Source organism: Nothobranchius furzeri, chromosome 6 (genome assembly GCF_043380555.1).
Source record: "Nothobranchius furzeri strain GRZ-AD chromosome 6, NfurGRZ-RIMD1, whole genome shotgun sequence".
In the NCBI taxonomy this organism is placed as follows: domain Eukaryota; kingdom Metazoa; phylum Chordata; class Actinopteri; order Cyprinodontiformes; family Nothobranchiidae; genus Nothobranchius; species Nothobranchius furzeri.
This window is the reverse complement of record NC_091746.1, coordinates 55,250,853-55,267,005: the sequence shown is the minus strand read 5'-3', so window position 1 is coordinate 55,267,005 and position 16,153 is coordinate 55,250,853. Positions and strand designations below refer to the sequence as shown.

The 16,153-nt window shown below is 41.4% G+C and overlaps 1 protein-coding gene across 13 annotated transcripts in view; it reads right to left on the bottom strand.

The window, feature by feature from the left end:
- Nucleotides 1-16,153, bottom strand: part of znf618 (zinc finger protein 618) — a 77,471-nt gene that overhangs the window by 30,714 nt on the left and 30,604 nt on the right. For 10 of the 13 annotated variants that reach the window (XM_015942710.3, XM_015942726.3, XM_015942721.3 and 7 more), the window contains exon 4: nt 5,228-5,272. The exons of the other annotated variants lie outside the window; for them this stretch is intronic. In XM_015942710.3, coding sequence (XP_015798196.3) covers nt 5,228-5,272 — 45 coding nt within the window. The remainder of the gene's footprint in view (nt 1-5,227; nt 5,273-16,153) is intronic. 13 annotated transcript variants of the gene reach the window in all.

Below are 16,153 nucleotides of genomic sequence, written 5' to 3'. Positions count from 1 at the left end.
AAAGCGCATATGATTACGCACAAGCGTGACCCGTCAACCCGGTCTCACAGTAAGACTGGGTTGGGCCTCTTCAGGTTTACGCAGACAGTCTTTACATAGAATTGACTTACAGATATAAAATTAATTCAGTAAAATATAAAGTATTTTATTTAAATATCCATTCATTATTTTACAAGCACAGAGAGCCGCATCAGATGGATGGAAGAGCCGCGGGTTGTGACATGTTTTCTCCAGGAACAGAGAGGACGCAAACTCAATACATCTCTTTTATTGTGAGGTAATAATTTCTCCGAGTTTTGCGATTGCGGGTGGGAGGAGACATGCACGCTGCGGGTGCGGGCGGGAGTGTAACACACACGTTGCGGTTGCAGGCGTTAATGGTCAGAAATTCAGCGGGAGCGGGCAAGAGCAGGATAAAGAAAACAGTCCCACGCAGGGCTCTATTGCTGCGTTTGTGTTTGAAATTTTTTTAATGAATTCGATTAAAATTAAAGGCGCCCGGCCCGTGTCCGAGGTAATTACACAGTCGGTGGCCCGAAGCCCGGCCCGAGGGCCGTCGGACAGGGCCGACCCGAGGGCCTAGGGCTTCAGTGCAGGGCTCTACCACAGCGTCTGTAATTCGGACAGTCGATACTCAGGCAGATTGTCTGGAGGAGTTGTGTTCCATTCATTCCCAAAGCCGAAAACAATGCGAGCGGTGCCGTATATGGATCAAACGGTGTGGACGACCCCACTCCCAGTTAAATGTTTATAACATCAAGAAGCATACGTCTGCTCAAGGGTAAGAGTAATGGCTAACTAGCTACCATGTTGTCTATATCTACTATCTAGAGGCAAGAAAACAAAATGGCCCTACATTATGATTATCATGAAGTCATTGCCAGAATGTTAACCAACTCTCTAAGTTAAGTTTAACAAACCCTTTAGCTTTAGACATTAGTGAACATGTTAGCTAACACTAGCTATGTTAGCTGCTGTGTGTTGGGTCTCTAAGCTCCACAACTTTATTTTTCGTCAGTTTACAACAAAGTCATACACAGCGCCCCAACAAGCAACAATAACTAATTTAGATTTTACCTTTCATGTTGCATTTTATCAACGGAAAACCTACCCTTGAGTTCCCCAATCTCATAAATGCTGTGCTAGGTTCTGACCCAGCTAAGGACATGCTTGGAGGCTGTCAAAAGTTGCCTAAAAAATTATAGGTAAATAGATAAATATGAATGTTGATTAGCATGTAAATATGTTACTGTAAATAAGTTAAAAGGTGATGATGCTCAAGTACAAAACGTGTGTACACACACACACACATTAGCTTGTGACCAGGAAGCATTAGCCTTGATAGCAATCATGTCTCCTTCATTGCGTATTTCTATATTTTGAATATATCAAGACAAGAGTCATCTCAAGGCAATTCACAAAATATAACGTTCCACTTGAGCCCAGTTCATTATGCTAAATAGTTCAACGTTTCAGATATAAAGCAGTGTTTCCCTTACATAGGCGTAGCCGTGGCGGCCCACCACAGCTGAAATCCCAGCGCCACGCCTACAAGATCCCGTTTTATAGATTTTTTTTTTTTTGCGCTGTTTCCCGAAGAAGCACTGCTCTGTTGTTGCTTGTGATCACAGCCGGCAGACAGCAAGGAGGAGGAGGCAGGGCAGGGTGGTTACAACTAGGGATGAGCCGGATACTCGTTTCAGACAAGTATCTGGTACGGATAAAGCATTTTTGACAAATACGAGCATGAAACGAGTAAAACTCGTAAATATCTATAATCGTGCTGAAGAAAAATCCTCACTGGGTAACTGACTGCCTTCACGCTCTGTGACTGGCCAGTCACAGAGAGCGCCCGCCCCTCCCTACACACAAAACTCTGCAGCCGGAAGCTCAGTCCGGCCCGTGCATCCACGCACATACACAGACAGTAACGGATCTCTCTGTGCTTGCTTCACTGTTGCTTAAGTTTCTCCAGTACTCCTTAGGTTTTCTTCAGCTCGCCTCTTTTTCGGTTGAATATTTAAAGTTACATTTTCGTAACGTACGTGGTGCATTTCACAAGACAGAGCTGAAAACAGCTCGTGCACGCGTCGGTCACTGCCTCTGCTCCGGTCGGGTTTTTAAAAATTGTTTAAACTCTCTCTCTCTCTCTCCCTCTCATCTCATAATTGTGTGTACTGAAACAATTGAATTTCCCTCTGGGATTAATAAAGTATTTTTTCATTGACTTTTGAATTGAATAAGTTTCTTGGAAACAAATGAAATAACTAAGAAAAGATGCATTGGAATACTTAAAACATATCGACCGTAAGTGCATGGACCAAAAAAATTATGAAAAATTACAGGAGTGACTAAACATTTTTATGTCAACAGGTTTGTTTTAGACTTGTTATTGTGAGTGACTTTGTGTTCGATAAACAACAAAAAAATTAATGATCAAGATTAGTAATCACTTAGAAATATGACAAAATCATAGTAAACAATTAACAATATTGCGCATTATAATACACACAATACAGAACTACATCAAGGTATTGGGAATACACATCTTTGAAACACAAAAAAATATTTAATTTGTTAGAAAAGATTATTCTGAAGTGATAAAAAAATGTAATGATGAAAGTTTTGTAACCGTTTGTTACAAATCAGTAAATGCATTTTGTCTTCAAGTGCTCCAGTAGAAGGAAACATAACATCTAATATGGCGTCGCCCTGACTCTCAACCGGCTCCCATGTGTTTTAGACCAGATTTTTATGGTTATATGTTAAGAAGCCGCAAATACGTTTCAACAGCTGGGCATTATTTTATTCATTTTCAACTACATTTTGATAGATATTTCCAGAGCTTAACGATAAAAACTACACACTGACCCTTTACGTTAACTTCAATTAGTCAAATCAAACAATGTCATGAGTCCAAAAAAGATGAGGAGGAGGAGGAGGAAAAAGCTGACTACCAGAATGAGGATTTTTGATGAATAGACATTTTTTTCTTTGATGGCACAAGTATATTCCAGCAAGACAACGTCAGGACTCATCAGGCTCAAATTAAAAGTCCACTTTAGGGAGACAATGCTTTAATTTCACACATGGATTCAGAACCACAGAATCTAAAAAACATAAATCATCTATGGAATGTGAAATGAACACTTTACCATGAGGTCAGTTTCTACCGTCATTACCATTAAATCTTACAAATGAAATATTGGAACTTTGAAATGGAATGAAAATGTCTTAACTTATCAAAAAGAGTAAATTGCTAAAGTTTGTCTTAATCAAAAATAGACAGTCCAACAAGACATAGACATGTAACTTTTCTTTCGGGCAGGGAATTTGTTAAGCAGACAAATCATATATTTATTAGGGATGTAAGAAATACTGATGCATTGGAATTTAGCTCAAAACCGTTTTTAAGCTTAACAACTAGTAGAGGTATAAATATAATGTGGAGAGAGAGAGACAAAGAAAGAAAGAAAGAAAGAAAGAAAGAAAGAAAGAAAGAAAGAAAGAAAGAAAGAAAGAAAGAAAGAAAGAAAGGGTTCTCGAGCATTTGTCTCAGCCATTGCACAGTCCAACACCAACAATTGGTCTCACTAGACCACTGCACTTCAGCAGTTACATGGTTGTGTCCACAAAATAATATCAGAGAAGGAGAAACAGCCAGCTGCTACCACGCTATAGGAAAGACTGCCAGAGTTCTAAAAAGAAAAACACCATTTAAAGCCACGGCAAACAAAAGACGTTTGGACCTCAAAAATGTGATTTGTGTTTACCACTCTGTAATTTACTGTGGCAACGTGTGTTCCCATATCAGGGGGACAGGGTCTAGGAATGATAGCCAAGAGGAGGGGTGAGAGTTACATGACTATTTAGGTTTAAAAGATAGCTTGTTCTGTATATTTGCCATTGCAACTTTAAAAGCAGTGTATTGTATTTAAAATTTACAGGCAAACATTTACTGTATTTCTTTTGTGCCAGGCTTTTCAAACTCCAAACTCTAGGTGGCAGCGGCTTTTACCTGCTTCATTCTGAACGAACAATGAGATCCTACAATATCTCTGGATGTGTCTTGTACGCGTCTGACCTGAATTTTCTAATTCCATTCAGTCTTAAAAATGTCAAATATCATCTGGCTTTAAGTATTGCGATATGTTGTATCGTCTTCCCTTATTGTGAAATATATCATATTGCCAGATTATTGCCGATAGACACTCCTAACTTTTACTTTGTACTTTTTCAGTCTTCCTTTCTTCCATACTAAAAACTAAAACTCTGAAGTAGTTTTAGTGAAAACTGAAGCCTAATAAAATTAGCTTATTGATGATGCAGCCAAAAAAACAAGACTGTTTTGACCTTGGCTAAAACACTTCAATAAAACTGAAGGCTCTGATTATTAATATGACTGCTGAGCGCAAGCACCAGTTCTAATTTGTAATCCTATTAGAACCATTTAGTCTTTATTTAAATGAGCTGATTGAGATTTGGTTTGCCAATAAGAACAATTTAAAGCCCTCACCCGCTGCATTGGATACCGATTGGAGCCTTTTATGATCTGTGAACAGACACTTGTTTGCCCATCCAAGTTCAGAGGTTTCAATTATTATAATCAGAACAATAAAATTCACATTTTGATCTAAAGCAGCCACCTCATTTATTAACCTTGTTTCTTTAAAATCACTTTCTGCACTTTTACATTACATTTATACACTTCTAAATTAACATGCCACAAATGACGTTTTAAGTATAAATATGCAGTGCAACTATTATATCCTGCTTGCATTCCTCATTCATCTAAAACTCCTCTTATTCTGTCTGCATGAACTACTCTTTCCGTGTGTTTGTGCAAAGTTAATGCTGCAGCCTTTAAGCAGTTTGCACCTTCATGTAATGGCTGCAGTAACTGTGTAGGTAGATGTATATATAACTCAAGTACTACTCTGAGGCACGAGTATTTTTAGTCCAAATCAAACTTTGGTTGCCACGCTAAAGCCAAATAAATACCGCTGTTGGCGGGCTGATGTTCACTATCCCAAACACTAAACTATTATTTACCAGAATATGTTTTTGATAAATATTACTGTAAATTCTTGCATACTGTGTAAACAATGTGAAGGTAAAACTAAGATTATCATCTGTAAAGTTTATCTAAAGAAAGGCAAGTAAACTAACTTTAATTTCATGCAAATAAAGCTATGTTTTAGTGGATAAGTGTCAAAAATGTACTTACTATTGGGTGTCTGAGGCAGACCATCTCCAACCATGCTCTCTGATTCTATAATGGGAAAAAAAAAAGATTTGGACTTGCTTGAATAGATAAATGCCAACATGTGTTCGAATAGACTCAACTCTTTTACATAAAAATCATTTGGAGAACAGTTTAATAAATTTTATGCAACTCTTGGTTAAAGTTACATTGTGTAGTTTCCTGGTGCTAGGGGGTAGTACATGCATACATTTCAGGCTAGTTTTACACCATATCGCCATGACTCTTGCTAGTTTTAAAAATAAATTACATTATGGTAAATGTTGTTACCTGTCGAGCAGAAGGCCTGCGACCTCGACAAGACTCCTCAGACTATTTTATTTTTTCTGTTAATTTTATCGAGGAATAGTAATGCCAATGCTAGTTTTCTGGCACTGTAGTTTCCGAATCTGCTCAGGATCCTGTGCCTGCCGATGACGTCAGACTATGGCAACATAACTTGGCCAAAACATATTGCAACTCTTTTTGGATTCTTTTCTTTCACACTGGTTTTGGAAACAGTTTAGCAGTTTTGTTAGTATAGTTTTTTCTTGTCTGAAATTTTATTGACAAGATTAAATGTAGTTCCATCCCAATTACATGTTTGGCTACAATATTTGTTGTTTGTTTGTAGAAGTTCATGTTTCTTACTGCCTAAATGTTATCTTTACAACTGTAATTTGTTAATGAAACACCATTTTGTCTTTGTTTATTAAAGAATGTGAAACTACATAAAACCAACATCAGACTGTGCCAAAGAGCCCAATTGTTGTTTGTGAATTTTTTAAAATGTATTTACATAATTAGCAGCCCTTTCTATTTGTATAGATGAGGAAGTCTGTATATTTTATTAGTTCCTATGTAAATAAATCTATTTATTAATTCATTCAAAATGTTGTATACTTATTTGTTCGATAAAGTTATTTTAAATTTTGCCCCATTTCATCAAAATTTCTGCTCGGGGTCTTAATTTTTCAATAGATATTTTTGCTTTCATTTTAAGTTTTCGTTGTCAATATAAACATATTTTTCCCCAACTTTTTTAACAAGACTACAACTGAAAATTTGTATGGACCAATGAAAATCTTCGGTGTCAACGTAACTTCTATGAACATGGTGTGACGTCATCAAAAGGCGCAGGACCTCTACCCGGCTCACGTAAAATGTGGCGTCTAATATGGCTTCCCCCAGAGACTTAGACCCGCACTCTATGTATATTTGACTCAATTTTTATGGTTATATAATAATAATAATAATAATAATAATAACTAAAACTGCAAGCAGTTATCAATGGGTTCCAAGCCTACCAGCGCCAGTCCCCCTACCGGCCCCGCCCTCGCCATTCCTCACGTGGCCTCGCCCCAAAAACACGTTCTCCCGCCGGCGTCCCGTTAGCTCACTTCAACCGGTGCAATGAAAGGAACACTCAGGATAACTCATTGAACCTTTTGCGCAGCGTATACAAAAATCTTTCATAGGCATGGCTAATATCTCAATCCCTATTACAATCCACTTACATTGTTTAATTTTTAAAGATCGTGGAGATTTAGTCAATTAAGTCATGTGCTGTATGGGACAGCAGTAGTTCAGGAGGTGGAGCGGGTTTTCCAGTATTTGGAAGGTTGTATGCTCGATCCCGAGTCTGACCAGAGAATGCTGCCTTGCCTCTCGGTGCGCCCCACGACAGTTGTGGCTACATTGTAGCTCATTCCCACTAGTGTGTATCTGTGTGTCTGAATGGCTGAAAGATTGATTGTGTTAAGAGCCCTGGAGTGTTGTAGAACTCTACTAAGGCGTGTAGGAGCCAAAAGCAGTGTTCTGTGTACTATACAAACACTGGCCATTTACCGTTTTAAAATTAAAGTTAAAATAGCTCTATCGCAACCATCGAGTATAAACTGTCGTAGAAGTGCGAGTCTAATTTGTTAAAATAAAAAAAAACTCCCACACCATTCCAATGCATCACAAATCCCCCTCCCAACCGGAAAACGATTGTGACGCCCCTATCAGCCTGCTCCAGCCAGGTTATGTCTTTCTCCACTGACTACGTAGAGGGTGCGTGTTGAAAAGAATGAAAAGAACATGGCGACAGCGGGAGTTTCCGATGAGCAAGCAAGAATTTTAGCGGAGTCAGACGAGCTAGTTCCAAAGAAAAAAAGCACTGGATCAATAATCTGGCGATGGTTTGGATTTCGCAAGGAGAAAGTGGAACAAAATGCGGTAATTTGCAAGACATGCCGGAAAATGATAGCCACAAAAGGTAGCAGTACCACAAACTTATTTCACCACCTGAAAACCCATGCATTACAAAATGAAGAATGTTGCAAACTCCGCATGTCAATGTCTCCCCACACACCGAAGATGACGCTAAATAAACCGCCTGTGAAGCAAATGACTAACGTCTTCATTTGCTAAGGGGTCGGGTGCAGTGTGTGACGGGTGGTAGTCGAGGACGGGGACCGTGGCGGTCTGATCCTCGGCTACAGAAGCTGGCTCTTGGCACATGGAATGTCACCTCTCTGGTGGGGAAGGAGCCTGAGTTGGTGTATGAGAGTGAGAGGTTCCGACTAGATATAGTCGGACTTACCTCAACGCATGGCTCTGGCTCTCAAACCAGTTTCCTTGAGAGGGGTTGGCCTGTCTATCACTCTGGAGTTGCTCCCACTGAGAGGCGCCAAGCAGGGGTGGGCATACTAGTTGCCCCCCATCGTGGTGCCTGTACGTTGGGGTTTACCCCGGTGAATGAGAGGGTAGCCTCCCTCCGCCTACGTGTGGGGGGATGGGTTCTGACTGTGGTCTGTGCTTATGCACCAAACTACAGTTCAGACTACCCACCCTTTTTGGAGACCTTGGAGGGGGTGCTAGAGAGCGCTCCTTCCGGTGACTCCTTCGTTCTGCTGGGGGACTTTAACGCTAAAGTGGGCAACGACAGTGAGACCTGGAGAGGTGTGGTTGGGAGGAACGGCCCCCCGATCTGAATTCGAGTGGTGTTTTGTTATTGGACTTCTGTGCCAGTCATGGATTGTCCATAATGAACACAATGTTCAGACATATAGGTGTCCATATGTGCTCTTGGCACCAGGATACCTTAGGCCACAGCTCGATGATCAACTTTGTTGTTGTTCCATCTGACCTGCGGCCGCATGTCTTGGACACTTGGGTGAAGACAGAGGCAGAGATGTCAACTGACCACTACCTGGTGGTGAGTTGGCTCAGATGGTGGGGGAGAATGCCGGTCAGACCAGGCAGGCCCAAACGTATCGCGAGGGTCTGCTGGGAACATCTGGCAGAGTCTCCTGTCAGAAGGAGCTTCAATTCCCACCTCCGACAGAACTTCCAAAATGTTCCGGGGGAGGCGGAGGACATTGAGTCTGAATGGACCCTGTTCCATGCCTCCTTTGTTGAGGCGGCTGACCGGAGTTGTGGTCGCAGGATTGTCGGTGCCTGTCGTGGTGGCAATCCCCCGAACCCGCTGGTGGACACCGGTGGTTAGGGATGATGTCAAGCTGAACAAAGAGTCCTATCAGGTCTTTTTGGCCTGTGGGACTCCAGAGACAGCTGACGGGTACCGGCAGTCCAAGCGGAACACGGCTCGGGTGGTCGCCAAGGCAAAAACCCGGGCATGGGAGGAGTTCGGTGAGACCATGGAGCAAGACTTCCGTACGGCTTCGAGGAGATTCTGGTCCACCATTCGGCGCCTCGGGGGGGGAAAGCAGTGTGCTACCAACACTATCTATAGTGGGGACGGTGTGCTACTGACCTCTACTCAGGACGTTGTGGATCGGTGGACAGAATACTTCGAAGACCTCCTCAATCCCACCAACACGTCTTCCAGTGAGGAAGCGGAGTCTGGGGACTTAAGGTTGGCCTCTCAAATCTCTGGTGCTGAGGTCACTGAGGTGGTTAAAAAGCTCCTCTGTGGCAAGGCTCCGGGGGTGGATGAGATCCGCTCGGAGTGCCTTAAGGCTCTGGATGTTGTGGGGCTGTGTTGGCTGACGCGGCTCTGCAATATCGCGTGGACATTAGAGCTGAGGAAAATAATCAAATAATCGATGCATCGGGATGTGGACATAAACGATTCTGCATCGTAGAAGCGTACGCCATAATCGATTATAGTGGAATGTATTTTGTTTTTTTTAAAGGCGGCACCAGCGCAGCATCCAAATCTTTCAGAGTGAGTGTCCTGTCCTCCACATTTACCAAGTGGTTCCGCCTTAAAGTGGTACTGCAGGGCTGAGTTGTAACCTGAGACCGAACTGGAACTGAATGAGCCCGACCGGTTCTGTTGGATTTGGGCCATGAATTACGTTAATTAAGCGGGTTGTCATGCGGCGCGCTCCGCTCGCTCGATCAGCGACAGAGAGAGACAGCGCTCACACAAGAGAGAGGATAGGAGGACGCTTCTCCAAACCGATGCTCTAAACACGCATTATTATCTTTATAATTTAATTATTATTTCTCCTGGAAGCGCTCAGTCAGACCGAGTGTTGAGATGCTGGGAGATTCGGTTTTGGGGAGGGGGCGGGGTCAATGACGGCGGCTGCAGCGTGATCGTCTGTCTCTTTTATTTAGGGACAAGGAGAAGTTAAAAGGAGAGAGAAATAGAAGATAGAAGTTTTTGTTCCACTTTATTCTTTTGTTTCATGAAGATAAACTGATGTTATTCAGCTGAAAGAGAAACTGGGAGGAAGCTTTGGTTCATTTTAAGTTAAAGGAGATCTTGTCTCCTATCTGCTCCTCCAGAGACAGCATGGACATGAGGGTTACATGGTGAGGATCACACAGGACAGGTTAGTAGAAAGGTTTGTAGTTAGCTGGTTAATGAAAGAGATCCATCAGCTGGGTAATTTAATCCTTATCCAGCCCATAGCCTTCTGCTGGTGTTATTATCAGAAAGAATAAAACACACATCTTAAATATTATTGGAAGTGTAGAAATTGTTTTGTGTTTTATTATTTTCTGCATCAAACAGAACTTGATTCATTCTCCAACATTTCAGAAATGAACCAGTGTGTTCAAATAAAATAACAAAGTCAAACATTTCATTTGGTGTAATTTCTGACACCCTTGAACTGTGGCATAAATATTGGGCTCTAAAGCTTCTCAGAGACATTAAACACTCATATATGAAACCATTATGTATTTTATTATTACATTATGTGTCTGTAGGTTTTCAGTACTTTTTTAGATTTTGTGAGTTTTTGCAAAGCATGTTTTCTCAGCCTGAGGTGTGGCTGTTGAACGAGGAAAAAGATTGTTTTACTTTGTTAAATCTGCTTAAATGTTTAAAATGTTTTGTCCTAACCTGTTTTGAATGGAGAGCTTTTGAGGGATGGCAGGTTGATAAAAAATAAAAAGCAATTATCTGACATCTTCTATTTATCGATGAAAACAAATCAATATGAAATAATCGTGATGCATCGGGATATCAAATCGAATTGAATCGTGGACCCAATAATCGTAATCAAATCGAATCGGGAGACAAGTGAAGATTCACACCTCTAGTGGACATCGGGGGCAGTCCCACTGGAGTGGCAGACCAGGGTGGTGGTCCCCTTATTTAAAAAGGGGGACCGCAGGGTGTGTTCTAACTACAGGAGGATCACACTCCTGAGCCTTCCGTGTAAGGTCTATTCAGGGATTCTGGAGAGGAGGGTCCGTCGGATTGTTGAACCTCAGATTCAGGAGGAGCAATGTGGTTTTCGTCCTGGCCGTGGAACACTGGACCAGCTCTACACCCTTAGGGGGATCCTGGAGGGTGCGTGGGAATTTGCCCAACCAATCTACATGTGTTTTGTGGATTTGGAGAAGCCGTTTGGCCGCGTCCCTCGGGGGGGCCCTGTGGGGGGTACTCTGGGAGTATAGGGTACCAGGCCCTCTGATACAGGCTGTTAGGTCCCTGTATGACCGTGTCAGAGCTTGGTGCGCACTGCCGGCAGTAAGTCGGGCTCATTCCTAGTGAGGGTTGGACTCCGCTAAGGCTGCCCTTTGTCACCGATTCTGTTCATAACCTTTATGGACAGGATTTCTAGGCGCAGCCAAGGTGTGGAGGGCATCCGTTTTGGTGGCCTGAGGATCAGGTCTCTGCTTTTTGCAGATAATACGGTCCTGTTGGCTTCATCAGGACGTGATCTTCACCTGTCGCTGGAGCGGTTCGCAGCCGAGTGTGACGCAGCTGCGATGAGGATCAGCTCCTCTAAATCTGAGACCATGGTCTTGATTCGAAAAAGGGTAGGATGCCCTCTCCGGGTCAGGGATGAGGTCCTGCCCCAAGTGGAGGAGTTTAGTATCTTGGGGTCTTGTTCACAAGTGAGGGAAAACTGGAGTGTGAGATCAATAGGCGGATTGGCGCTGCATCTGCAGTGATGCGGGCGTTGTACTGGTCTGTCGTGGTGAAGAGAGAGCTGAGTCAGAAGGCGAAGCTCTCGATTTTCCAGTCGATCTACGTTCCTACCCTCACCTATGGTCATGAGCTTTGGGTAGTGACCGAAAGTTCGAGATTGCGGATAAAAGCGGCCGACGTGAGTTTTCTCTGAAGAGTGGCTGGGCTCTCTGTTAGAGATAGGGTGAGAAGCTCGGTTATTCGGGAGGGGCTCGGAGTTGATCCGCTGCTCCTCCACATCGAGAGGAGCCAGTTGAAGTGGCTCGGGCATCTGGTCAGGATGCCTCCTGGACGCCTCCCTGGTGAGGTTTTCCAGGCATGTCCAACCAGAAGGAGAGCTAAAGGTAGACCCAGGACACGATGGAGGGACTATGTCTCTCACCTGGCCAGGGAACGCCTTGGGATTCCCCCGGAGGAGCTGGCCCAAGTGGCTGGGGAGAGGGAAGTCTGGGCCTCTCGTCTTAGGCTACTGCCCCTGCGACCCGACTCCGGATAAGCGGATGAAAATGGATGGATGGATGGATGGACAAATTACAAAAAAGTTTTTTTTTAAATTATTTTATATGCTACTTAAGTACTGAGAACTGTTTATTCACCAGAACACCTGATGTAATGTTTGAAAACCAGAACAAACCTTGTAAAAACAAGTGTAAAAACAGGTGTCACTTTATTATAAACCATAGGTGTCTGTGTTTGATGGATTTTTATTAAAGTAAGATTTTCCTAATTAATTGATGTTAAAATATACTGAAATTTTACCCAAGAGTAGCAATACTTCAGAATAATATTAATGAAGTAGTAAAAATGTATGGTCTAGTAAAAATGCTCCTAAAAGTTTTTTTACAAAATGTTACTCAAGTAAATATAAGAGTAGGTTGTTACCCACCTCTAGTAGTTTTATGTTCCTTAAATAGAAATTACTCTGAGCAGCAGTATACATAAACAAGCTAACATTTGATTTCTTCAATAAATTAAATTGTAACTAAAAATATTCTTGGTTTGTGTTTACAGGAAAATAAAACAAGATTTAAGTTTGATGCAAGGTTATTTTTCTGACATCTAAAATGTTGTGTAGCATGATTTTCATCCTTGTAAATTGTGTTATATATGTTTATTATGTTTATTTATTTGGCAGACGCTTTTATCCAAAGGGACTTACAATTTATAACCTATAGGGCATGTTGTGATCTGTGGGGGAAACCGGAGTACCCGGAGGAAACCCACACATGCATGGGGAGAACACGCAACTCCACGCAGAAAGGCCGCAGCCGAGTTTCAAACCTGCAACCTTCGTGCTGCGAGGCAACAGTGCTAACAACTGTGCCACCATGCAGCCATATACCTGCCTAATTAATCCACAGAGTGTAACAACATCTAAAACACAGTCCAAAACAATTGCTTCAAGCTGATGTAAAATCTGAAATTATTTTTACATAATATTATGAGTGCTAGACTGGGTGATTGTTTTACTGAATTTACTTACAATGCTATATAATTTTTCTTTCTTTATTTTCAGAGAGAAGCATGAAAGACCATCGCATCGAGCGTGCTGTTGCAGTTTGCAAGAAGATCGTGAGCACTTTTTCATTCAGTTGGAAGAAGAGGAGAGATCTAGCCACTGCACAGCAAGAACTGAAGATCCCTGCACATCAGCTGATCAGCGAGTCTCCGACTTGATGAGGATCTCGCTACAAAATGATTGACCGGGTGATGGAGCAAAAGCAAGCCATTTCTCAGGGTTTGGCCTCAAAAAAACACGACATCTTGTGCTGGCTTGGCAAGACATGGAAGTGCTTGAATTGGTGCACAAGGCACTAAAATCCCTTGTGGAATTCACAGATGCCCTTTCAGGGGAGGATTATGTCACAGTGTCCTTCCTATGTCAAACCTGTGCTGCACCTTTTCCGTTCCAGCATTTTGGCAGTTCATGAAGATTACACTCCACTGACCCAGTCCATCAAAGCCTCCATCTTGGATTACCTTTGTGAAAAGTTTGCTGATCCTTCCACTGATGCCCTGCTAGACATGGCCTCATTGGTGGATCCAAGATTCAAAACAACTTACATTTCTGCAGACAAGTTGGAGGAAATAAAGGACAAAGCCATAATGGAGATGGAGGCAGATGATGTGTCTGATCAGGGTGCAGCAGGGCCATCTGCTTCACAGGCCAGTGAAACACCAGGGGTTTTAGAGCCAGATGCAATGAAAAACGAAAACACTTGGGAGTTTCTTTAAAAAGGTGAAAGCTTCCTCCTCCCAAGCCACATCATCACTCAGACAGTTGGTAAATAAATGCAGAACTCTATGCCAACCTAGTCTGTGAGTGCTGACAGTGAAACTGATCCCTTGCAGTGGTGGAAGGACAATGAAGAAATATTCCCAAATGTGAAAAACTTGGCCAAAAAGTATCTGCGTGTGCCTGCAACTAGTTCCCCATCAGAAAGGGTGTTTAGTACAAGTGGAAATGTGGTCACATGTCACCAGGCTTCCCTCAGACCTGAAGCAGTTGACAGGCTGTTTTTTTTTTGGCACAGAATCTGTAGATATGTTAGAAACATTAGTATTGATGAGACTGTTCTTATTCTGGAGTATTAGCGTCACCATCTAGACTTTGGCTTGTGTGTTTTACTCTTGGAATCATTTTTTATTTACCAGTTTGTGTGGCATGTGTTTCTAATCTTGCACATAAAGAGCAATTATCATCTTAAAGGTTTTGAAATGCTCTAATGCTGTGAATGTTCTTGTTCAGGGCAGGCCAGGGTTTTCCAGGGACTGCCTGTAGCACTTTATGTGATTTGTTTAAATTCCCAACTCAAGCACAAAAACAAATGCAAATACTTGAAGATGTTCTGATGCCTGGCATGGTTCTTGGTCAGTCATTTTTATTGTCATTAGACCTTTAGTTATTTAAATGGGTAAAAGCATTTTTTTTATTTGAAGTTTTCTATGGCAAAAGCACACAGGAGCAGCTTTTTTGTTTCAAATGTAATTCCCTGTTGGCCTCTGATTGGGTTTCTGAAAGGTCAAGTATGCACTTTTCTTTAATGCTATTGTCATTTGTGAAAAACCTTTATGTAACTGATGGTTAAAATAAAAAACAACTTAAATTCCAAATAGTTGTCTTCAAATTTAAAACAATTGAATCATTGATTTAAATGAGTATACCTGTGCAATCGTTGGCAATATGTCTCAACAATGAATTTTGGAAGTTATTTAAAATATCGGGATATATATCTCATATCATGATATTGCAAATAATTATCGGGATATTAGATTTTTCTCATATCGCCCAGCCCTAATTGACCTTCGCAATAGTGCCACCTAGTGTTTTCTGGGTATACATTTTTGAATCTGAGTAGCGGTCAGGATTTTCTATCAGACTGCCATGTTAGATTTTTTCTGGCATTTTCTGGCTCGTGCGCCCACATGAAATTAGCGGAGAAGAATAATTAATAATGAATAATAAATAATAATGACAAATCTGTACAAAAACATTAGGGTTCCCTGCCCGTTGGGCTTGGAACCCTAATAATCAGGGTATCAGGGCAGGTTTAAGGGAGCCAAATTTAAGACTTTTTAAGACCTTTTTTAAGGCCACTTTGACCAAATTTAAGCAATTGTTTAAAATTAAGTTAAAGCTTTTATTTCCAGCTATTGCCTGGAACTGGTGCTAACCACGTCGCGAACGTGGGATTAGCCATCCAGTTACCATTAAACTTGCACTTCCCCATGGCGCAAGCTCCCACTAGCCTAACCAGCTAATGTGCCCATCTAAAAATAGCCCCCTTTCACAACCAACTGAATGTGTATGGTTCCGCTTATGCCAACCATCATACACAAAAAATGCTGAACACTCGAAATTCACAAAAATTTTATAGAAATAAAAGAATCTTGTTTATTGGGTCTTTGGTAATTTAAGACCTTTGTAAACTGTATTTAAGGATTATTTGTCATTTTTAAGGATTTTCAAGGCCTTAAATTTGGAAAAGCATATTTAAGACTTTTTAAGGACCCGCGGATACCCTGATAATACATTTTATTAATTCCATTTTTGGTTCTTTTTAAAACACAGGAACCTTTCCTGTGTTTTAAAAAGAACCAATAATGGAATTAGAAACTAGACACAGTAAGAACACACCAAAGATTTTATTAATAATGCCATTTATATCAATAGATCTCAAAGTGCAACAATGAGGCTTAAAAAATAAAGAAAAGAAAAATTTAAAAGTTACCAATATTTTTCTACGACCGGACATTATTTTATTTATTTTCAACAACATTTTGATGGATATTTGCAGAGATTAAAGGTGAAAACTACACATTGTCACTTTGAAAATGTTGCTGCATAAAGGCCTCTCAAGCCACTGTTCTTTACTTGTTTACACCAAACAACCAGAGAGAAAGCACAGCAGTGATAAGTGTGTGCCTTTAGAAAGCATGTTGGCATTGCGGAATCAGAGGCCTGATGACAAAATAAGCATGTACTTCAGCGTGCACAGCCATATTAACTCTCTATCAAAAACATTTAT